We start from the raw sequence: 24,851 nt of genomic DNA on the forward strand, positions 1-24,851 counted from the left end.
GATTTATAATATGAAATGTTTTATTTCCTAGTAGAATACTTAAGTTTGCAGCATTTTTCTAAGGATACCCAGTCATCCTGTAAATTATCAAACAAGATGCATTTTTAACTTAAATACATTTTTAAAAGAAACAAGAAAAGACAGTATGTCCCAATTCTAAAGATACAGATATCAAGGAAACAACTCATTCCAACTTCTGAGCAAACCTTTGCCAGATTATGTTTTGTATGTTCCCTTTTCCTACACATTATGGAGGCAGATGTTGCCTATCCTGTGTTTATTGTTGTTGAATAGAATTAAGAGGTATAAATTCTAATTCCAAACACAGCAGAGAAACAGTTAAGTAAAGAACATCTCCCCGAGTCTGGTGCCAAGTATTTATTTCATACACATATGTGTACATATATATTCAAATGTAACATACATATCCATACATCATTTATGTGCATATGTAAAAATGTTTTTGGGTTTTTTGAGTTTTTGTTTGTTTGGTTGATTTTTTTGTTGTTGTTGTTTGTTTGCTTTGGTTTTCAAGACAGGGTTTCTCTATATAGCCTTGGCTGTACTGGAACATGCTTTGTATATCAGGATGGCCTTGAACTCACAGAGATCTGCTTACCTCTGCCTCCCAAGTGCTAGGATTAAAGGCATGCACTACCAAACTAAAAACTAAAAAAAAAAAAAATAGTTTTTACAAAGATACATAAAAAAATTTATATGTACAGAAGGGAGAAACCAAACAAGATGGTAGAACTATTTAAAATAAAAATAAATACAAGTAACCCAAAAATTTAAGCTAATCACATATTACCAGATTTCTTTCTGAAAAGAACACTTTCCTACTTAGGAAATACTTAAATAAAGAATGGAAAGACTTTTACATACAAAAGGAGTAGTCAGTGAATGCCTGCTGAAGAAAAATAAGCTATATTAAAGCAAGAGAAAATAAATATTTAGGCAAGAACATTACCAACACAGAAAGTTGCTTTCTAATGACAAATGGTCAGATCACTAAGAAGATTTAAAAACTGTGATGTGTATTAAAATTGAAAACTTTCCCATTGCTCTCAATGAAGGAGGAACAAGCAAACAAAACTAGCAAACATGGCTGAGCTGTGGACATTCTTGACTTTGCAGTGCTTTAGCCTCAGCTTAGATGGCCACTGTGGAGAGTCTATGGCTGGGTTTTAGCTCAGCTTATTTGGCCACTGTGGAGAGTCTATGGCTGGGTTTTAGCTCAGCTTAGATGGCCACTGTGGAGAGTCTATGGCTGGGTTTTAGCCTCAGCTTAGATGGCCACTGTGGAGAGTCTATGGCTGGGTTTTAGCTCAGCTTAGATGGCCACTGTGGAGAGTCTATGGCTGGGTTTTAGCTCAGCTTAGATGGCCACTGTGGAGAGTCTATGGCTGGGTTTTAGCTCAGCTTAGATGGCCACTGTGGAGTCTGTGGCTGGGTTTTAGCCACGTTACTCCACTAAAAAGCATGTCTCAGTTGTGTCATAAAATTGGTGCCAGTTGTCTCTTTTTGGCAATTTATTGGAGCTGAATTTGATAAAAGTTTTAGAAACCTACAGTAATTTTTTTAATGGTGAAATGTTAGATACATCTTCATTAAGATCAGGAGAAAATCAATGATGTTCATTATTACAGCCTCTCTTCAACATTTTATTAGTAGCACTAGTTGAAAAAATGTAAAAATGTAAGGTTTGGAGAGAAGAAAACTCAGGAGTCCATATGGTACAGTTACGTACTTGGACAAAGGAGGGGAGCTGGTGATAGGATGGATATATAAATATTACTTGCACAACTCAAAGGTGTTAAAATTCAGTTATGATCTACAGAGCAGTAATATGGAGCTAGAACTTTAAAAGTTAATACTATATGAACTACCAAAAAGAACAAAGGCCAACCAGTAAATATGGGATATTAGTATGCACAAGAACTGTAAATCTTTGCTGAAAGACATTCTTAAGCTAGTATAACTTGCCAGGCATCGTGGTGCGTGCCTTTTATCCCAGCGCTTGGAAAGCAGAAACAGAAAGATATCTGTGAGTTCAAATCCAGCCTGGGTCTCCAAAGTAAGGTCCAGCACACCTAGGGTTGTTACACAGAGAAACCCTGTCTTCCAAACAGAAACAGCTCTGACTCAGTGGTAGCTGTGTCCTTGGTGAGATGACTCCTAGTATAAAGATGTCAGCTTTAAGCAGCTTGATCTATAGGTTCAATATCAGTCCAGCAAAATCCTAACCGAATTTGTTGTGGAACTGCTGGATTGATTTTACATTTTATAAGGAAGGACAACACACCACCAGTAACGCCAGCAAATCTTCAGAATAAGGATCTGTTCTTTAATATAAAGCTTTATCTTAACTGCAGTAATAAGGACAGTGCTACAGTGGAGTAGAGCTACACTAGCATAGAAAGAGACTGATGAGTAGTACAGCGCACACACGCGCACTCTCACACACTACTCAAGTCCTGGATAAAAGAAGGTCTATTTAATTAATTGTGCTGAAGTACTTGCTAATATGCTTAAATAAACTAAAATTAGATCACTAGCTCATACCATCAAATAAAATAATTTCTAGGTGAATTTAGAATGATCAATACATTAAAACTTTTTGAAAAAAATAATAGGAGATTATATTTATTACCTCAATGTAGGGAAAAGCTCTATACATAAGAAACAAACTATTCACTGGGGAGATAGTAAGATGGTGAATTTATAAACTAATGTTTCTCTGCTGTCTCCTTCCTGTGGCAGCATGAAAACATTCCTTTTGAAGACAAGACTGCATCAGTTAAAGTGGTAAGTTCATGTTACTAATGAATCAAATGTTGAAGCTATATCAAAGGCAAATTTATTTGGAGATCAACTAATACTCTGTACATTTTATCCATAGTAAATAGATTTCAGTGTATTCTTTAAAATACATATAGATAGAAAAGTAGTAGAATGAATGTCTATGAATTTTTTTATGTAATAAAATAGAAAATTTTGGTCTTTCAAATTTTTATTCAGAAAACAATAATCTTGTATAGTAACTTGAAACCAGTATGAATTTAAGATTAATGTCCATTAATAAATATATGTAGGGAGGTGGGGAGGAACTAGGAAAAGTAAAGAAAGAGAAGTAATCAGGATAGATTATGTAAGAAAAAAAATACCTTTTTAATAAAGGGAGAGCGGGGATCACAGACCTTTGTATCTCCCATAGAGTTGAGAATCAGACCCACCCAGCCTCAGAGAGGTGGCCAAAGACTCGGCTTCCTCATGCATCAGTAAAGATGGAGGAGACAGTGTCTACTCAAGATGATTGAAGCCTCTTTTAGAAAATGTCTTTTGTCACACCAAGCTTTGAAGATAAAGTGAATTTGTTTCAAAATATAAGCATCAGGAAATTCTGGAAGCCAAGCTAGTGGCTCCTCTTGGGATCACAGCTTTGCAGAGGATGAATTTCAAAGCTAGCCTGGGATGAAAAGGAAAACCGTGCCTCTAAAATATAGATATGCTTGAAAGAGAGCAACACTTTAGCTTTATTGTGTTTTGCTCCATAATTTAAAATTAATAAATTATTAATATCACATACTTTAAAAGCAATATATGGACATTTTCTGAATTCTCAATCACAGTGAGAATTAATTGGGGATTCAGGGGAAAAAAAGTCCTTAGCTTAAAAAAGTTCCAGGACATTCTAGTCCTACATAAATGAAGGTGGGGTAGAGTGATTGCAAGGAAAGAGCGGGGACATAAGTCCTGTACAGAGGAAGGAGTTGAAAGTCATTTTCCTTCAGAACAAATGGTGCTTTCGTTAAGGCCTCAAGGATAAGGAGGATGAGCCATGCCCAGGAAAAAGCATTATGTGCAAAAATCCCAGACATGGAACACACAGGCGCCTTCTGGGGCTGACAGGGAACCAAGAGGGTCCTGGAGAGAAAGGGTGGAAGCAGCAGAGGGAAAGGCAGAGGGGTGGTAGAGGCCACAGTCTGTTTCTTCTCAACAAGTTCAAGGGATCCCACATTTTATTCTGAGGACAGTTATGGGTTTTGAGAAAGGAGTTTTCTGCTCAAATGTGGGGAGTAGAGAAGATGAATGGATACAAGAACTGTCATGAAATACTTGGTCAAACTGAAATGACAAAAGAAGATGTCGCAGGCAACCTGACATTTTACTGTTAAGTGCTCTGTAGGAAAATGTTGATTTTTATTTGGAATGATGGGAATAAAAGTCTATTTTGTCTTGTTTTTTGCTTTTTCTTATTTCTAACATTTCTCCCAGGATTTTCTTTGGCATCCAGAAGTTAATGGTTCTATGAAACAGTGTATCAAGGTGTGGACTGAGGTCTGTATCAGAAAACAGTCTTTTGTGTCTATAAGCAAATTTAACAAGCCATTGAGAACATTGTTTTTCCTAAATAGTGTGGAACTGATTTTTATACTTGGATGATGAGTAACTGTTATTAAATATCTCTGCCCCATTATCAACAGGTAGGTATTACTTAGACTCTCCTTGTATAGGATCCTCTGTTGCTGCTGTCACTTAGGTAATTCAAACTCAGAGGGTGACACACATAAGAAAGAAGGTTCAAGAACATGAGATCAGAGACTGGGCATGTAAGTCAGGGGCCAGGAACTTGCCTAGCATGGGTTAGGCCCTGAGTTCAGATTGTGTGTGAATGTGTGGAGTGTGGGGAGAGGGAGAGAGGATAGTAACATCAGTTGAGATTGAGATTGATTGATTTAGTACAAGGCTAAACTATATAGTGAACATATATCTTGAACATAAATAAGCACAAATCTCACAGAGTAACACATATTCTCTTGATACTTTTCTGGGGTTTCTTATTCATAAACAGGCACTAAAGGGGACTTTCTTGGTTTTACATTCAAAGACTTTCTTTTTATCATTGCATGTATGATGTAATAGATAGGACTAGTATGTTCTAGCCTATCTATTACTATGTAGTATGTACATAAATTAGAACAGCAAGTGTATTCTTGATGTCAGAGAATCTCAAGACTCTTGTAAGTCCCCCTTACAGTCTCTGCAGTATTCTCCACAAAGCTAATATCAGACTGAGGATGAGGCCTTCCTTTCCCAAAAGCATATGCATTGGCACGAATAAAACACTGTTCAGTATTATTGGCCTTGTTTTGCATAATGCCATTATTTAGACCAGTTTATCACCCTCATTTTTATAATAAATGTTTAAAAGTGAACCACATTTCTGTGGGATAATGCTCTTGTACACTATAAGGATTTGTCACTCCTATTAGTTTAATAAAACACTGATTGGCCAGTAGTCAGGTAGAAAGTATAGGCGGTACAATCAGACTAGGAGAACTCTGGGACAAGGAAAGACAGAGAGTCAGTCACCAGCCAGATGCAGAGGAAGCAAGATGAGAATGCCTTACTGAGAAAGGTACCAAGTCACATGGCTAAACATAGACAAGAATTATAGGTAAACTTAAGTATTAAGAGCTAGTTAGAAATAAGCCTGAGCAATATGCCAAACAGTTTATAATTAATATAAGCCTCTGTGTGTTTATTTTCGACTGAATGACTGCAGGTCTGGATGGGACAGAAACTTCTGTCTACACCACATTATGGATGAGATATGCATTTTTAGGGTCATGATGGAACCTAGCCACCATTTATAATTCATTTGTATAAGGTAGGTGTTTAGATGTAAGGACTGCAACTGAGAACGGTTGTAGGGGACCTGTATCAACTCAGGGTACCTAAGAATGGTACTGAGAATGGTCAGGGGCCAGCAGCAGATTTAGTGTATCTGGAGCTCAGTTGTGAGTCCTTCTTTATTTGTGTTTGGTTTTAATTCTTTTCTTGGGGGAGACTTGATAATACATAGTGTAAGTTGATACCAGAAGAATGGTAGTATAAACTACATTAACTTTATTTACCTGTCCTTTAAAAATAAACTACTTTTAAATACTTTAAGAGTGGATTTTCTAAAAGTAAGGACACTAGATTGAATGTATTCTATATCTTGAGGGTAGTAGACATCTACTGAAACTGGTAAGCAGATGATTGCTGAGGTATAGTGGAGAAGGAATAGGAAAGTGGCCTAAACTGAGGAAACTAACTGTTTATGCGGAATTTCTTAGGTGAGTGGAAAAACAAGCTGGAACTACTTGGGTAATTTTGGGAAGTTTTGGTATGGATTAAGGTGGAGAGAAGCGGTTTGCACAGAAAAAATTGAATAATAGGAAATTTAGAGACGAAAATTTGTGGGGAATTGAATTATCTAGAAGTGGCAGGAAAAGGGGAAGGAAGAAAAGCAAGAGAGAAGGGGCTGAACTGTTAGAGTGCAAGGAGGAGTCTTCGCAGGCAGACAGCTGTGGTGAGACTTGAACTAGGTAAGATGAATGAAGCTGCAGATTTGGCAATTCAAACTTCATCACTGGGCACTAAAACAGCTGAAATGCTGAAATGGATGACTGTGTTCAAGCGGAAAACCCTGTAACATGAGATTTAAACAAGAGAAAGAGACACTCATGCAGAGGAAAGAATATTCTGCCAAGTGTTTGCTTTTAAGTACAGGAGGTTGGGGGATGTGAGATGGGGCTGGAAGAATGGTTTGGAGAATAAAGATGACTTGATACTTTCAGATTGAAGGAAGAAAGGTGAAACAGGACAGGAATGATATGAGTTTTGGAGGAGATGACTCATGCAGAAGTGAGAAGGGAAGTCAATCAGGAAAAGAATATGAGGCTAGTGTTGAGAAATGGAAGTCCGTTTCTGGACTTGCTCCTTAGAGGAAGATAGGTGAGGTGAATATGGAGATGAAGTTGGAGCTGTGGACGTGGGCTGGGGACGGGGGTAAAAGAGAGCATGTGCTGTCTCTGTTCTTATTTCTGAGTGATGTTGGAGGGGCAAACTATATGCTGACGAGGGCAAGAGGATGTGCTGGAAGAATGTAAGACTCAGGATCACTGCTCTGAAGATCGAAAAAGGGAGGTACCTAGGGTTGAGAGAAGAAAAGAAGTATTCTAAGAAGTATGGTGCTGTAAAAGGAAGCGCGTGAGGAATGGGCATTTCTACCTGAAGGGAGGTGCCCTCTCAGCCTGCATCACCGTCATGAGAAATGGGCATGTCTACTCTCAGTGTGCGTCACCGTTATGATGAGAAGTAACAGTTGTCAACTGACTATTCTATAGGGAGGATTTTAATATAGTGCTTATTTTCATTTTTTTTTTTTTGCAAAAATGCATTGAACTCAAAACTTAGAAAAATAGCATTTTTACTGTTCCTGCCAAGCTGAGAAATACCCTACTATTTTTTTTTTGAATGGGCCCTTACTGCACAAGTTCAATATCATCCCTGCCTATCACAAGGCACTAAGACTGTATTTTAAAATGAAATGTTTTAAGAGAAGATACTAAAAACTCAGTACTATGTATATGTTGTAAATTGGTTGCACTAATATGTGACATAACTGTTACAGATGGTGCACCTCACAGCTCGTGACTGTTCCTAGAGAGTGTTCCGTCTTTCCCACATATGATCTCTAATAATTATCAGTATATTTTGTTAAATTCAAGTTAGATTTAGCCTTCCCAACAGATTGCATTTGCTTAGGTCACTGGCCCTGTGTGTTGTTTCATTCTTGCACTGTGTACCCTGTAGGCTTCTGTGAATACCTCCTCAGTGACTGACATAATACACTGGAGCTCTACTGTAAGCAATTTATTCAGAATTCAGAATGATAGTAGGTCATGTTCAGTTTCAGTAGTGTGTGTGTGCATGTGTGTGTATATTTCTAAGAACACTATAAAGAATTAACTACATAATCTTTCCATGCAATGTAACCATGTAGCCATGTAAGCCTTTAGCTGTTAGAGATCTATCATATAGTAAAAATAACCCCGTAAGGGCTTCCGTAGACCTAAAGTGCATTGGTAAGGGCCAAGGATATATAAGGAAGACCGTAGCTGGTGTTGCTTGTGTTTGGTCCATGACCTGGATGTAGTGTGGCTATAAAGCTTTCCTCCCTTAGGACTTGGTCGCGAAGCCCCATGTGATTGTCGCTGGCGCAGCCACAGTAAGTTCTTGTCTGCATTCTTCCGGAAGGACCTTTTCTTCACTCTTATGTACATGCTAAGAAAAAGCTAATTTATATTAAATAGAATTCTTGGGTGTATTTATATTTTAATTCTCATTTCGATTATAATTAACCAGACTGATGAATTTTAATAAAAAGGTTTGAATGAACTGAGTTAATTTAATGTTAAATCTCAGTATTATTTTCTATCTAGAATTATATTGGGTTAGACATTCAAAGACTGTTTTATAGTGAATTTTTATAATTGTGAGCATGTATTTCATTAAATAATTTGACTAAATTTATTCTAGTATTAACTAAAACGAGAATTGTGTTAAAATTATTCTGTTACAATAGGTGCATTATACATTTTACTTTTCTGTGCTAAGTGCCGCATTAATGCTTAACTTCCGCTGCTTCTTAGTGGTCCATCAAGATTCACAATGGTAGCGATGAAGCGCTGTCACAGTATAGGATGAACGTCACCTCCATAGCTCCACTCTTAGAAAAGCTGGCAAAGACTAGCGATGTTTATTGGGTCTTACAAGGTAAGGAATGAATAATGGAAAAATGTCATTTTATATATACGTTAAGATATAGGTTTTATTATATCCTCTTTCAAGAGACAAAAATCACTATTTTCTGAGAATGAATTTTGAAATAATGTTTGCAAGAGTAGAATAAACTAGAGGGTCTTGCTTTCTTTTTTAAATTTAAGGAATAAACTAATAAATATAGAAAGCATAAAATAAATAAAAAATATCCTCCAACCAGTAGAGTGGCTGCAAAATCCAGTGCATAGATAAACCCTGCAGGCAAATGAGGTTTCTTCTCAACTGTTTTCCTTTCTGCAGAGCATGGTCACTGCTAAAGAAATGCAGGGAAAATATTGACCCTCTTCGTATAATATTGTAATCATTAGAAGTAAAGATATTTGGAAACTGCACTCTGTCTTTAAATTGACATCATCTAGTTTATACTGGGTATGAAAGTCACATTAAGTCAGCTCATTTCAGGAATTTATTGAATGCCCATTATTTAATGTTCCACACAATATGAAATGCCTTGAATATTTTGGCAATTCAATATCTTTGTCAAAAACTCTTAGGTTTATTTCCAAATAGGAAGGTATGAGCAAGTATAGGAAGGAACTGATGCACCATCTTTGTTCAACTTACAGACTCACGACAAACCTTTCTCCTATGAAAATGAGAAAGAATTAACATAGAATAGTTGATGAAAATGGACAGACCTGGGCCCTGTCTATTACTTCCAAGTTACCTGGACAGACTTCCCAGAATTGCACTGGGACCAAAGAGAAGCAGATTGGTTATTGTTCCTTATTAGACATCCTCCATCATCCAGTTGTAATTTCTTATCATCTTCATCAAGAACTTTAAACTCTTGGGCCATGCTGCAACATGAAAATGTTTTCTCTAAACAATATATATGGGAAAGTGATAAAAGTTTTATAAATTGAGCAAGATATTGGCTCAGAAGTTGAATGGAAGATAGAAAATCATTGCCAATTTCAGCCAGCTTTATGTAGAAGTAATTTACTAAGTACCTGGTCCCACCTCGAGTTTAAGAACAAACTGTGGAATGTGGACTAACTAGCATGTGTGGCCTACTTTTACCACTAAAAAGCTTTGAAGTGTTACTTTGAAATGTGTTTCCCATGTGCAGATCCCGTTTATGAGGATCTCTTGAGTGAAAACAGGAAAATGATCACGAATGAGAAGATAGATGCCTACAATGAAGCTGCAGTCAGCATTCTGAACAGCAGTGCCAGAAACTCCAAGTCCAATGTCAAGTTGTTCAGTGTTTCCAAATTAATTGCTCAAGAAACCATCATGGAGTCTTTGGATGGCTTACACCTTCCCGAATCCAGCAGAGAAACTGTAAGAGTTACCTAGATGTCAGGAGGAGAGGCTGAATTCAATTGCTAACACCCATGAGTCATAGGGATTACAGTCCTAATTACTCATGCTATCTAAATGTACATGTAGAAATAATTTTGCTTTCTGTTACCTAGATGAGGCTAGAATAAGTAAGAAGTGTCTTATACTCCAAAACTTGGAGAATCCGCAGCTGTAATAGAGAAAATGAAGCTTCCTCTAGAGTGCCAGTCACGGTTGAGAAGCTCTGAGTTCTTAGTATGCCCAGTGGACTGCTTTATGTTCTCCATCCCTTATGCAGACTCAACTGCAGTGGGGAGCACACATTTTCAGATAAAAAAAATCATTTTTATAACCTTATGGTTCTTGTACTGCATTATTCAAGGTACAGATTAGGGTGCCTGATGCAGAACCTTTAAGTGAGAAGAAAAACTTTGCAAGTAATCACTTTGTATGCTGGAACAAAAGATTTAGAGTGATTTCTTTTTTTTAAAAAAAAAATATGTCTTTAATTGAAATAGAATTACATCAGTTTCTTTTTTCCCTGTGGCCCCTCCCAGGAACCACCTCCAGCCCTTCCCATATGCCCCCACTTCAAAGTTGGTAGCCTCTTCTTTATTGTTACTGCTACACACACACACACACACACACACACACACACACACACACACATATATATATATATATATTTATATATATATAAATGTAGGCATGTATGTGCACAAATATATAAATATAACCTGATAAATCTGTTTTATTGTTTGTGTAAATATACATATATATGGTTTCAGGGCTGACAACTAATAAGAGGGCTCATCCCTGGGAGAGACTTAATTTTCCTTCTATCAGCCATCATTGTAGTTCTTTGTCTAGGAATGGGACCCCGCGAAATTTTCACCCTTCCTCATTAATATTTCCATTGATTTGGTCCAGTCTTGTTTGTACAACATTTTCTAGAAAAGATTGTTCCCCAAGCAGATTTCCTGGTATTTTGTCTCTTACAATCTTTCTACCCCTTCTTCCACAATGTTCCCAGAACCATAGGTGTAGGGGCGGTGATTTCGATGTGTCCATTGCAGTTGTACTCCCTACGATTCAAGCATCTCTGAAGTGTGTCCAGTTGTGGTTTTCTGTCATGGTCTCCATCTGTTCCATTTGCATCCTCTCTGTAAAGAGAGGCTTCTTTGGTGAGAGGTGGTAGCTACACTTATCTGCAGGTATTAAGGATAAGATTTAGAATGTAGTAAGGAATTATGCTGGGTTACCAAAGTGGTAATAGTGGATTCTTTTTTTAAGGTCCATGACCTTACTAGCTTTGGGAAGTTGGCTTAGTTTCAGTACTAGTCATGATTTCCCTTCTGTTGAGAAGGCTTAAGACCAATTATACAGCTGTTGGTTAGCACTAACATGTGAATGCCACTTAGTGAATGCATCTTTACACTTAGTTACCTCGCCACGCTGGTCATTGTCATGCTTCCTACATGTTGCAGGTGGATAGAACTGTTTGGTTGTTCCCCTCTCTTGGCAGATTGTGTTGTATTTTTAGGTACCATAGAGGCTGGACTACAGGAGAGGCTTGAGGGTCAGACTCAGCTGAATCTTCAGAGTCTTGTGCCTAAGTGTGTATTGTCTTTAGCAATAAGAACCCACCCTTAAAGGGTTTCTGAGTTTCTGAAAGGTAGTGGATCTAAGAGGTGTGTGGGTGTAGGTTTGTGTACACACACACACAGAGAAAAATTAATCACATACTTATCTTGCCATACTCTTATAATCGAAAAGTTTTGGCATTAGATGATTGTATTATTTTAACAAGATCTAGCAAGGAATTCTATAAGCTTAAATGTGCTTGTAAGGAAGAATTTAAATTTTAAGGAAAAAAATAACTCATGTCCCTTGTTTTAGTCCATGAGCTGGATGTAGTGTAGCTATGAAGCCTCTTTCCTTCCCTTTAGGATTAGGCTGCGAAGGCAATTTTTATCAGGTATCGAAAGGGCTCGTGTCAAATGTTGTGGTAACTGTCCTTCTGCAGGAAAATGTCTGTTTGCATAACCCCATTTCTTTATATATATAATGGTCTTTGAAAACTTGGCAGAGAGTTGCAGACCTTTTAAGAGAATCTGTAGACCAGGGTTCCTGAGAACACCAGGTAGAGAACTTCCTTGATCCCAAGGCTAAACTGATAGAATTTTCTAAACACTTGAATGCTTTGAAAGCTTATGCTCTGTGACAGCGTCTGAGTCCCTCAGATACCCACATTGGAGTTTTCATAAATCTAGAATTTGACCAATCTTTTAACTAGACAGAATCTTGACAGCTCACCTCAATAAGTTTGTTATAATCAAACTATGGTGAGCATTCCAATTTTATTAGCAATAGATATCTTAAAATTATACTCATAAATTATCTGTAAACTATAAATTAAATAAAAGGCATATTGTCAATATTGTTAGCTAAGAATTATTAATTTTTTTCAGTAGTAGTTATATTGCATTCTTATGTCAAGACTGGGACTTGATCTTAACTATTCTGGTTTTGGAAGTCTGCTAATTTAAATTTTTTGGTGTATTTAATCTGTCAGTATTCCTTTTTTTTTTTTAGCTGTTCTATTAGCAGTCATTGAATCTGTGAGCTTTTTGCTATTTTTCATTGTTTTTTGTTGTTCTCTAAAAGAACAAAACCGTGTCAGTGCATTATAAGTAGCAAGGTGGTGTTGCTTTCCATGTGCCATGGGTCACATAATAAAATAAGCTTCGTTCTGTGACCGTAACCAGAGAAGTTTTAGACACCCAAACTAGCTCATACAGAGTGCAGGAATACCATCACTTGCATGTGTGCCTGGGAAGGGAGTCTAAAAAATACAAGAGATTTTGGGTTCGATGTCAAAATCTCACCAGTATTCACAGAAGAAAATGGAATATGAAATGTGTCACTAACAAGATAATAACCAAAGGAATTATTGGTTAATTAATAATTAACTCTGTGAACAATTGGTCTGTTCACAGAGTGCAATGATCCTCATGAATGTGTATTGTAATAAAGTTCTGAAGCCTGTGGATGGTTCCTGTTGTCAACCTCGGCCTCCTCTCACGCTCATACAGAAGCTAGCTGCTTGTTTCTTCACCTTATCCATTGTTGGGTATTTGATTTTCTATGCCATTCATCGTAATGCTCACCGGAAGAATAAGCCATGTACTGACTTGGAAAGTGGTGAGGAAAAGAAGACTCTTCTCAATACTCCTGTGTCTTCATTAGAGACACTGCTACAGTCTTTCTGCAAACTTGGCCTGATTATGGCTTATTTCTATATGTGTGACCGTGCAAACCTGTTTATGAAGGAAAACAAATTTTATACGCACTCATCATTCTTTATTCCAATTATCTACATATTGGTTTTGGGAATATTTTACAATGAAAATACAAAAGAGGTAAGAATCATTTACATTAGCCCATGTTATCCTACTGTCTCGTTACAGAATCTGCATTAAAGAACTGTTGTCACTGTTTTACTGTTTGTAAGCTAGAGTTTACAAAGCATGTTCACAGATGAGGAAGAAAGACCCTTAACCGCCCCTTTGAAACACAGTGAAAACATTCAGCAGGTCAACAGACGGAAGCTTGCCCTGGGAAAAGGTTTCATGACTTACATTGGTTTTGCCTGCTTGTGGCTAGGGAAAGTAGAATGATTCCTTCAAGTACTAGATGCTATTTATTGTCAGTTATAATGTAAATATATATGAGGAAATATTTCTATTATGAGAGAACTATTTTATATTTGTGTACTTATTAGATGTGTCCACACAAATTAGAGCTTATATAATGATGTGGCTTTTGCACATAGCATTCTGGGTTTTCTAATTTAGAAATGTGCCCATTGTTCAGAATTATTTCTTAGGTTTTCTACAAGGGTGTGTGTGTGTGTGTGTATATATATATATATATGTACATATATACATATATATTTTTTGAATTCTTCTGATAAAAATGATAGCTCCTTAATGAGGATGACCAATCATTTCTTCATTATACTGTGAGAGTATGCTTAGGAAAATAGTTCTAATAATAGAACATTTTCTGTCAATGAAGTGTAAAAAAACTGTGAGGTCTTCTTTTAAATTCTGAAATACTAAAATTTTGTAAAGAAGATTGTGGGATGCTATTTTTAGAACTATAAATAGATCTGTCATCGTTTCCGTGCCATTTTAAACAGAACCAGAAGGACCACCTGAATCCCTCAAGATCTCATTATAGTTGTCTTTCAAATTGATGTCACATTTAGAAGAGTTTTACTGTATCTTTTAGTGAGAAATAGAGCCTATTTACCCCAACCATGGTTCTTTGACAGGAACATTAGCTTTAAATACTGTCAGAAAAATGTTATATTCTTAATATGTCCTGCTCAAATAATTACTTCCCGGTGGATTTTAAAGCAGACTTTGGTTCCTTTATGCAGACTAAAGTATTAAATAGAGAACAAACCGATGAATGGAAAGGCTGGATGCAGCTTGTGATTTTGATTTATCACATCTCGGGAGCAAGTACAGTAAGTACTCTGAATCTACGTTCAAAGCATATAGAAAGTGGTGTTGCCTAAGCGCCCTTCTCACTTCCTACCCAGCCCTCAAGCTTCCCCCAGGTCTTTTGAAAATCTTTCATTTTAAAGGCAAAATCAATTTTCTTTGAAAAAGATGAAGCAATGATTGATTTTGTATTTATTTACCCTAAGTTCTTTAGAAATAGCCGATATCTTACATCATCTTGTTGAATAGCTAATTTGAAGTTGTCAGGAAGCTTTGTAAAGGGCAAAGGATTTAGAATAGGTTAATTACTATAAAAAGAAATCAGATTTATAGTCTGTCCTTGACTGTGTTTTAAGAAATTTTAATTAACTAGTGTTGCATTTTTAAAATAATTTTTCAACATTTCTTTTTAATCGTATCTAGTTGTGTGTCTGCGTTTGGGCGTGTGATGCGCAAGCTCCTGTGGGAACCAGGGGACTTGGATCCCCGGGAACTCGAGCTCCAGTTCCGAGCTGCCTGATGTGGGTGCTGGGAACAAGCGCAGGTCCTCTGCGAGGGCAGCCAGTGCTCTCAGTCACTGAGACGGCTCCCCGCCCCTACTAGTTTTATATTTAAAAAACTTCAAAACTTAGAATGCTTTTTACTCTACTTTTTTCCTTCTTCTCAGGAATTTTATGATCTAGACTACCTCGGATATGGGGTAGTTAAGAAAAACAGTAGTCCTCCTGTGTCTTAACCTTCCAGCTGTAGCCTTCATGGGCAAGCCTGACATGACTTGTCGTAGAGGTTCTCAGAGAAGTCCGACTCACATGGAAAGCGTGTTAAGATTTAAAGTTAGGAACTCATTCATAATCTGTGAAGTACCAAGTTGTTTTATTGCTTCTTTGCTTACACAAAACTCATCTACAAATATTCAGTCTTTGAATGATGGTAAATTCAGATAAGAGGAGAGTGCTCTGAGAGATGTCTTTAACCTTCCACAGCAGCAATTAGTAATGTAAATAGTATTACTAGATTTTTTTTCTAAAAGAGAAAAAGCTGTAGTCTTTCTTATCTTGTATTTTTGAAAGTTGCTGAACTTCCCAGTTTTATGGATGTTTTGTTTGAAGGCACAGAGCAAAAGAATGAAATGTGCTTTTTTCTGGAATTCTCTGGCTGCGCTTTAAGCTTGCAACAGTGGTGAGATTCCTGTGGTCCCTGCCACTGTATGTTTGAGCTGCAGGTAGTGAAGCTGAGACCGTGAAAGAAATTCAGTCAGGGGAGATGTCTTAGGACTTGTGGCATAAATCCATGAATTCTCTAGGAAATAAAAAGAAGGGACTATTTCTAGGAAGCTAGAAATACCTCTGGCCTATGAATAAGGACTTAGTTAAGAGGGGGAGTAGGGGCTTGTTTTAAGAACGTGCCATTTACAGACATAATTAATTGCTGACATATTAAATGGTGATATTTCTATCTAAGAAATTAGGTAGGAAAAATTCATGGCAGATTAAGTTCCTCAATTCAGTGATTTCAGAAAGGAATTAGATTGTGAAAAGATGAAGGCAATTTGGCATTCTCTTGTAATCGTTTAGCAACCCAACATTTAATACATCTTTTTAGCCTGCCTCTCAATACATTCTCATTTACAATTTAAAAAAACAGCCCACGCTGCTCTGGAAGGACGTACTTTAGATTAGCAGATCACTTGTGATGATTGATCGTGTGTCCCTGTTCTGTTACACACATTTGGTTGTTAAAAATTACCTGTATCCTCACTGGAAAAGCATTGTTCATTAGGTTACAAGATATCTGGGGGTTCCATTCCTGGGTAGTTGAAAGATTAACCTTATTTAAAACTCTAACAGCATGATATTGTAATTGTCCGGCCATAATGTTTTAGATTAAGTGTATCAAGGAATAGTTGTTCCCTGTTTTTCATGCTGGAAAGAAAGCATGTTAAAATTCCAGAATTATTAAATAGTCTAAGCAGACAGTATCAACATACTGTTGGCATATACATTCTTTTAAAATAAGGTTTATATCAAATATGCTTAAAATGCTGAGAGACTCAAATTTGGCATCTGCACTAGACAATAATGTCTGTGCTTCATTGTGGGTTTTTTCCTTCTTTTTTGAGACTTTCCTGAAAGATTGTGAGGGAAATTTGTAGGGCTCGAAAGTTAGCCTACCTCTTTGATAAAGCTGAACTTCCAAATACAATGACAGCTCTAAACTTCTGTTGTAATCTTGATACATGAAATATAGAAAGGAAATGTGGATTTGAAAACAGATATTAGAGCAGAATGAGAGTCAAGTGCGTGTGTGACGTACTGTTTGCGGATCAGGGGTCAGAGCCCCAGCTTTGTGCATTCTGAGCCAGGACCCCACTACTAGGCCCCTTCCCCAGTCTTGGTTTGTTGAAACAGGCGCTCACTGGACAGCCTACTTTGGTCGTGAGCTTTTTATATAAATAGACTGGCCCCAAATCTTTATCCTTCTGACCTCTACAGACATGAACCACAATGTCCAGCACACAAAGATTTCCAGAGAAACTATAGATTATATTAATAATAATTTCTTGGCTATTATAATATTGTGACCATGTAAGGCACTTCCTTCCTTCTTACAAGATATATGGTAAAATATTAGGAATACCTTTGTTCTACAAGTTTTCAGCATAGTTTATTTGAGTACATTTTATTGGTCTTTTCTGTTGGTTTGAAATATTGCACAGTGAAAAGGAGAAATGGTACGTAAAATTTATGAAAGACCAACACAGGTAGGAACCTGGAAATTTTCTATAATAGAATCACATTACTTATTATAAATAAACAAGCTTAACTCTGTAATCCCAGCCTTAGACTTAAAGGTATTTGAAAGTTTGTTTTCTAGAGAGTAGTAAAGGTGATTGAGAAAGGTTAGCATAGGTTTGACATCTATTTTAATACATGCAGAGCTGTCAAAGGAAGAGAGATGAACCTCAAGTATGTAGCTCTGCAGCCAGACTCCACTGTGTTAGCCAAGCAGCCACTGGAACTAGGCAGAGCTAGGTAGAGCTGCATGCAGTGTGCTGTTCAGAGGAGAGAAGATTGAGTATGGCTGATTATAATCAATGAGTTCACTTTTGTCAGATTAGAAATAGTGAAGACTATTGCTTTTCCATTAAGATGTTAAAATGATAGTTTTAAAATATTTTTGTTAAGTAAATAAAATCTATTAAAATTGGATTCATCTGTTTCTTTTAGCCTATAAAGGGCATGGAAGCCACTTTTAGGAACCATTCAAGGACTGACTTTAGCTCTGCTGGACAAGCGGCTGTAGAGAGCAGAGCTTGCAGCCTCTGTAGATAGTCGCATTGCAGCTTTCGTGACAGGGGCCTTCATAGCAGTGAGTGACCTTCTCACAATAGTTGATATATTTTCTGCTATTAAAAAGCACTTATGGTCTGGAGAGATGACTCAGTGGTTACAGTATGTACTGCTTTTCTAGAGGGCTCAAATTCAGTCCTAGCATCCATATCCGACAGCTCACAACTGCCTGTTACTCTAGCTTCAGGGGGTCTAACTTATTATTATGACCTCCATGGGCATCTACATTCAAATGTACACATGTACACATACACACAAATTCTTTTCAATTGTGTATGTATGCATGCGCGCATGCTTAAGCCTGGATGTGATTATTGTCTTCACCACAACCAGGAAGCTGAGGTAAAGTAGATTGGTTGCATGTTTGAGATCAGCCCAGACCACATAGCGCAACTCTACCTGCAAAAGAACAAAATAAAATCTTCGACATATTCAGGCCCAGCATGATGGAGCACGCCTTTAATACCAACACTTGGGAGGCAGAGGCAGGTGGGTCTGAGTTTGAGGCCAGTCTGGTCTGCAGAACAAGCTGGGACAGTCAGAGTTACATAAAGAAACCTTGTCTTAAAAAAACAAAAACCAAAAATTCCTCAAACCAACCAACCAACCAAACAACAAGAGAACAACTTAAGATTCATGCAGAAGCTCCTATCCAGTTCATTCAAGAGAGGAATGGATGCAGACACTTTTCTGTTGGCTAATTTCTGAGGACTTTTCTTCAGCACTAAATTTCCACTCTTTTTCTCTGTGATTCCGAGATTTTGTGTTATACTTTCGTTGAGAATTTCTTCTCTAATTATGACATAAGACATTTAGAAGAAAGAACTAATGATGAAATACAGTTCACGAAAACTATCTGATATGCAGATAATTTCCATTGTAGTAATAGAGGAGGAAAAGTGAAGATAAGACTTTGAACTAGGTTCTGAGGAGGATAGGACTTGAGATCCTCCAGTGACTGTGGCGGGTCCCGAGGCCCTGAGCAAGGATTCTACCACTGAGCTAGCCCTAGTAGCCCTTGCTATGTTAAATAGTCACTTAGATGAAAGCCACACTGGCCTTGAACTCTATGTATAGCCCAGGCTGGTCTAGACATTGTACTCCTTCTGCCTCGGCCTCAGCCTCACAAATGCTAAGATTACAGATACCACAACCTCCTGGCTTGCAAATAAGATTCCAGTAAATGTAAACACATTTAGAAGAAGATCCTAGGGACATACTGACAGACAAACAGAAGGTAGCTAGGAGACAAGATCAGCTTTAGAGAGAGTCTCTGTCAGTTTGGCTAGAGTAGAGGCTCTGCAGAAGTGTGTATGATAGAGTGTAGCTTCGAAGGTTTGATCTAGGGTTTGTTCTCAAGTAAAATAGCCTTTATGAAGGAAAGAGATACATTCCAAAATGCATGCATTTTAGGCTCTAAAATCTCCTTAAGGTATACATTTAATTTATTTCATCCTCCACAGAATCACTTGGGAAATTCACATTGTCCTGCAATGGCTCTACCCATTGTTAAGGCTGGATAGTTGCAGAGTTATCAGGTGGCTGTAAAATTGAGCTAGTGACGTTTAGTGGGTATAAGGATTTTAAAGGAATGTACTAGCTATATTGTCGCAATAGTAGTTGCACTCCTAAAGGTAGAATGGCAGTGTAAAGTTAGGTTCCTAAATACTTGGAAATAAGGTAACATTTCCTGGGACTGACATATGTTGGTTAAAATGTGCAGTGCTGTTGAATTATCTTGGGTCAAAAATTAACCAGGTTAGCTAAAAGGTAGAGCAATTATATTTTCTTTATTATAAGGGGCAGGCTCATGCAACAGCAACGAAAAGTCCAAGCTCAGCTGTGTAGAGTGGGGGGGGTCACAGAGACAGAGCACAACTGGACCACAGGGCATTTTCCTCCAGGTACCCAGAAAGCCACGCCCTAACTTGGTCCCACCTCTTAAAGATAATTGACTGACAGATACCCCATCACAGTGTTTTAGTGTGAAGATGTAGTTCTCCAAAAACAATGCAGTGAGCACCTCCAGGATTTGGGCATGATGAAGAGGGCAGGCGATGAGGGTGACATGGAGTTCAAACAGATACTTTCCCAAAGATGGGTGGTGAGATAGCTCTTCTAGTCATGATTTCATATGTCTAATCTAGTTGTTTTGCTAAGTAAACTAAATATTATAAGTAGTCCTTTAGCCATTGCCAAAGGTGAGGACTTTGTTTTGTTTTCCGTCTGTTAGGAAAATATGAAATGCAGGGTACTTCCAAGCATCACATCTCGATGACTGTGCTGCGCCATCACACACTGTCCCTGTCTGTTCTGTCCACAGTTCCTGCCAGTGTACATGCACATTCGGGTTCTGGTTGCTGCATATCTGTTTCAGACAGGATATGGTCATTTCTCTTACTTTTGGGTCAAAGGAGACTTTGGAATCCACAGAGTTTGTCAGGTAAGAACGCAGCCGGTTCTCTTCTTTCAACTCAGCATCCTTTCTGTCTACCTGGTAAGAAATATAAATATGGTCATTTTGAGATCATGAATCATAAGGTTATATGAAATATAACTTTAAGGTTGTTTTTCTGTGTTCACTGTGTAGTAATTTGAGATAATTTAATCGTGATGGAAGGAAAATACTACCTAGATGTACACATAATAGCACCAGTGATCAGAGGGTCACAGTGGTGGTCGTCATCAGTTTGGTAGAGAGGTACCCACTGAGCTGAAATGAACATGCTTTTTCCCCCTTCCTGAGAAGAGAATTAATACTTACAGACCTTCTGCGTTGTGCTAAGCTGTTCCTAAGCATTACTTACTGCTATTGCAATCCTGAGATGTCATTTTTCATGATCATAAATGGGAACAGAGGCTCTGAGAGGACAATGCTCTGAGCAGGCTCTCGTCAGTCCTGTGCTACTGACTCTACGACCCTGTCTCATATTTGACATGGCTCTCATGAAAGTTACAAGGTCTTTTTAAAACTTAAAGGATTCTACTTTGTGCCTCTAACACCTATCCATTTTCTCCCAAATGGGTAAATCAGTATCAAACAGGAGATGGAATGGACACCTTTTTCTTGAGGCAGTTCTATCTCTGCCTAAATCCCTAAGAGGCCGGTGTATGATTTCTTCCCTTTATGTAAAAAGATGACAACTATAGTTACAGGATAGTGCAGGCTGGCTTTTCACTGGAATTTTGTTAGTGTAATAATGCATAAGTTTTTATATTAAACTCTTCAGTGACTTCAGGACGAATAAACCTTGGGGATTGATAAAATACACTGGTATAGTCGTTACTTGAGTCTTAGGTGTGTTACTGTATTCAGGGAAGTCTGTCTTTGCTTTTCATGTATATTGGGAATGAAAAATGTTTTCTTCTCCATTTTCATAGGTCTTATTTCGTCTCAATTTCCTGGTTGTGGTGTTATGTATCGTAATGGATCGACCTTATCAATTCTATTACTTTGTCCCCTTGGTCACCGTGTGGTTCATGGTCATATATGTCACGTTAGCACTGTGGCCACAAATAATCCAAAAAAAGGCAAATGGTAAATAGACTGGCTTACTAATGTTAATAAATATGTTCTTTCAGTGTACTGCATTTCCTGTTGCTGTTAAAGGCTGGTTTTTTTTTTTTTGAAGACTGTAGATCATTAAACTTATGTGTGGTTTTAGCATTTTTGTTTTAAAACTATTTCTAAAATAACACAGGCAGGTAGCTCGTGGTAGGATATAACACTGCAGAATACTCATTTACATTTCTATTGTGTATTTCCCTCTCAATAGTAAGGCAGTTCTCAAACAGCAGAGTGGTGGGGGTGTAAGGGAGGCAGACTCTTCCCACGTTGTACTTCAATACTGGTAACCCTGTTTTGTGTGGTTTCTTACATATGTGGACAGTTTAAGCAAACATTTAATTGCAAAAGCCTCATATGTTAAAGTTTATAATTTGTTTTCTACACAACTGTTTAGGAATTATCATCAACCTATTTTACATGTAAAGGACTCAATTACTTCCCTGTGAGACTGTCATTTCCCAGCTCTCACAGTCTCTTACTGATCGTGTTCAAGTATGGCCACAGTTGTTTTCCTGGTGTTCTTTCCCGGGATCATGTCGTTAAAAGGAAATCTTCTGTTCTTTTAGTAAAGAATTTTTTAATATTAAATCTGTATCTGACAGACTTAAATATTTAAGTCTTCAATATTTTCTTCCAACTTAAATATTTTCTCATTGACTTCTGTTAAATAAGTTCTCAGGGAAGTTTCAGTGGAACCATTTTAAAATTCATGAGTCTCTTTGGACAGTCTGTAGATTTAGAGTACAATTTCCCTACAAAACTTAAGCCATTTATGAAAATGCATAAACTTGAACATGTACTTTGAAGTATGCATATCTTTTATGGTTAATTCTAGTCCATTAGGGGGCTTATACTTCTTGGAACTTTATGATTAAGGAGAGTTCCTTAAGCTAGCATTTAACATGAGTTTGAGAATTGTGTTGAACATATAGTTTTATGCCCTGTTGAAACATCCAATAGCGGATGGCTGTAAATGCATCCAAGAGGCACCTTTAAGCATGTATATCTATAGTAGACATGTAGCAGGCATGTACGCTGTCAGTGATACGCTGCAGCCCCATTCTTCACAAAAATCCTCCACTGATTCCCTTTTGCTCTACCTTTGATTAATGCCCCTATAAACGTTTATATATGCTATATGCAAGGGTTATTTTGTGGAACATTCAGGATACAGAAACATTAAACACGGTATCCTCAAAGTGTTTGTTAGTAGAAATTTATATTGTTTTGTATGCTGCATGTTTTCTTTTAGGAAATTGTTTGTGGCATCTCGGCTTGCTGTTGAAACTAGCTTTTTTGCTGCTGTGCATCTGCTTCTTGGCATATTCTCAGGTTTGTATGGTCTTCTCAGCTTGTAGATTTAAAGTTCAAGTCTACTAAAGTATGTGAACAGGGTTAGAGCCTTTTTTAAGCTTTGTTTTTAATGACTGTAATAAAAGTGTCACTGTGGCTGACTGCTCAGTGGAGTTCTTTTGAGACCCTACCTACTTTCTTACTACTGTTTTTGTTTTAAGAGCAATTTTAAGCTCTTCCTCTGGCAATTGTTCAAGGTCCATTTTACTTGACTTTGATCAATCAAATGTTTATTGAATGTCTCTTCTGAGACATACTCTACGCGATGATCAGAATTCTCTTGACAGAATTTGCAGCTTAGTTTGTGCATTCTTCATTGCACCACACTGCAACTGAATTTTTCTGTAAATGAACAAAGTAAGTTTGAGACAGTTAATAAAATGACCTTGGGTGTAGAGGGTTTACGATGTTTTGTGTATTTAATTTAAAAGATTTTGGTCCTTATTTATTTATAGTCTTTATTTTGATGGTTTAGATTTTCTGTAGATTCGACAGAATGGCAGTGTTTTCTGCTGGTTAAATCCATCAGGCAGACATTTTATTTGGGCAGCATGATACTCAGAATAAAATATTTTAATTTGAGTATCTATAGTTTTTACATAAGCTACAGTTGACTCACGGTGCTAGGTTTTGCATAAAGCTATGTCAAGTGCAAATTCCCATTAGGTGTGTTTGTTATGTGTGGAGTGTACTGTGAGCTAGTTCTGCAGAGCCTTTGCGGGTGGGGGTGGGGCAGGTTTGTTAGGCCTTTTATACCTGCTGTCATACTTAGAAGCATTTAAAACATTTTTTTGGCATGGCATCCAGTTTTATTTTCCATGTGAGATAAATAAAATAATAAAACAATGGGGAAATGCATAAAAAAATAGGTACCAACAAATACTCAGTATTCTATATGTACGTTCAAATGGGAAAAAAATGGTGAGAATAAGAAAACCTCCCCAGCTCTGGGTCAGTGTTGACTCCAGAACAAGAATAAAAAAGGGATACAGTCCTGGTCAGCCCACTGTCTTCACAAAATGTCAGTACCCAATAAAAATGTTTTATTGGTGACATAATAAATAATAAATTTCAATTTATTTGTAAAATTTTAATTTACAAATGCATTTAAATATAGATATTCTTCTTATATAAGGTGGCCAAGGTCATATGTTTATATTTAATATGTTATGTTATATATCTGCTCATATCTGTATGTGTGTGTGTGTATGTGTATAATCCAGGAGGCTTTATTGATCAACTTTTGGTAAGAATGAACCAACGTTGTCTGTGGAGTAGATTTTGATACAGCTCTATTTTATATGCAGTTGAAGTTGTGCTTAAGATGGCAATGGTTGCGTTTTGTTAAAGTAAAGAAATTCTTTATGTTTTTCTTTGGGTTTTAGTAATTATTTTTCAGTAATCATTTTTTGTGCCATTGCAGTAGGTCTAGTAATAGGACATTCCTTAGCAGAGGGTGCTGGCGTTCTTTGTCAATACTGAGGATTTGTTCTCTTTGAAGGGCTTCATTAGTGTGCAGGAATGTACCTAAAGACTTTTGCCCTTTCAGTCCCAGATTTTCCTGGCTGTCAGATTAATAAGAGGGTGCCATTCAATAACTGGACAGAGTAAAACTTGAAACTGTGTTTCAAAGGTTGTAATAGCATTGGGATAACTGACCGGAGTGAGTAATCCAGGGGCTGTGTCAGTTCTAATAGTTAGAGATAATTAAGGACATCTAGAGGAAAATAAATTATATTTTCACTTTAACCATTCTTTTGGTTATTCATATCATATTGGCTAAAATATTTTGTATTTATGTGTCTGAGTAGTAAATATGAGCGTTTTTTGTGTATTAAATCCTAACTTCCCAATAAAATGGTTTTCTAATTACTAGTTTTTTGTTTTTTTCAAAATTTTGTTTTTTTAGTAGCTTTCATGTGAAGGACAAGTAAATTTGGAACATATTAAATAATATTTATTTGCCGTAGCTAAAATAAATTTATTAAGTGGATTTCAAATGAAGCCATATTTTAAAAATAAATTGAACAGAAGTTTAAACTGTGCATGTGCTTTGTGCAACTCTAGCTCAACAAATACGTATATTTGACTGAAATTGCAGAG

General features: G+C 37.1%; 1 protein-coding gene across 1 annotated transcript in view; it reads left to right on the forward strand.

The window, feature by feature from the left end:
- Window positions 1-24,851, forward strand: part of Casd1 (CAS1 domain sialic acid O acetyltransferase 1) — a 43,206-nt gene that overhangs the window by 9,003 nt on the left and 9,352 nt on the right. Inside the window, exons 4-13 of the mRNA XM_085683739.2 lie at window positions 2,764-2,808; window positions 4,279-4,341; window positions 8,018-8,062; window positions 8,487-8,610; window positions 9,749-9,963; window positions 12,963-13,385; window positions 14,411-14,500; window positions 20,151-20,270; window positions 21,209-21,365; window positions 22,648-22,727. Of these exons, the coding sequence (XP_085539865.2) occupies window positions 2,764-2,808; window positions 4,279-4,341; window positions 8,018-8,062; window positions 8,487-8,610; window positions 9,749-9,963; window positions 12,963-13,385; window positions 14,411-14,500; window positions 20,151-20,270; window positions 21,209-21,365; window positions 22,648-22,727 (1,362 nt within the window). The remainder of the gene's footprint in view (window positions 1-2,763; window positions 2,809-4,278; window positions 4,342-8,017; window positions 8,063-8,486; window positions 8,611-9,748; window positions 9,964-12,962; window positions 13,386-14,410; window positions 14,501-20,150; window positions 20,271-21,208; window positions 21,366-22,647; window positions 22,728-24,851) is intronic.

This window comes from Myodes glareolus, chromosome 25 (genome assembly GCF_982192425.1).
Source record: "Myodes glareolus chromosome 25, mMyoGla1.1, whole genome shotgun sequence".
In the NCBI taxonomy this organism is placed as follows: Eukaryota; Metazoa; Chordata; class Mammalia; order Rodentia; family Cricetidae; genus Myodes; species Myodes glareolus.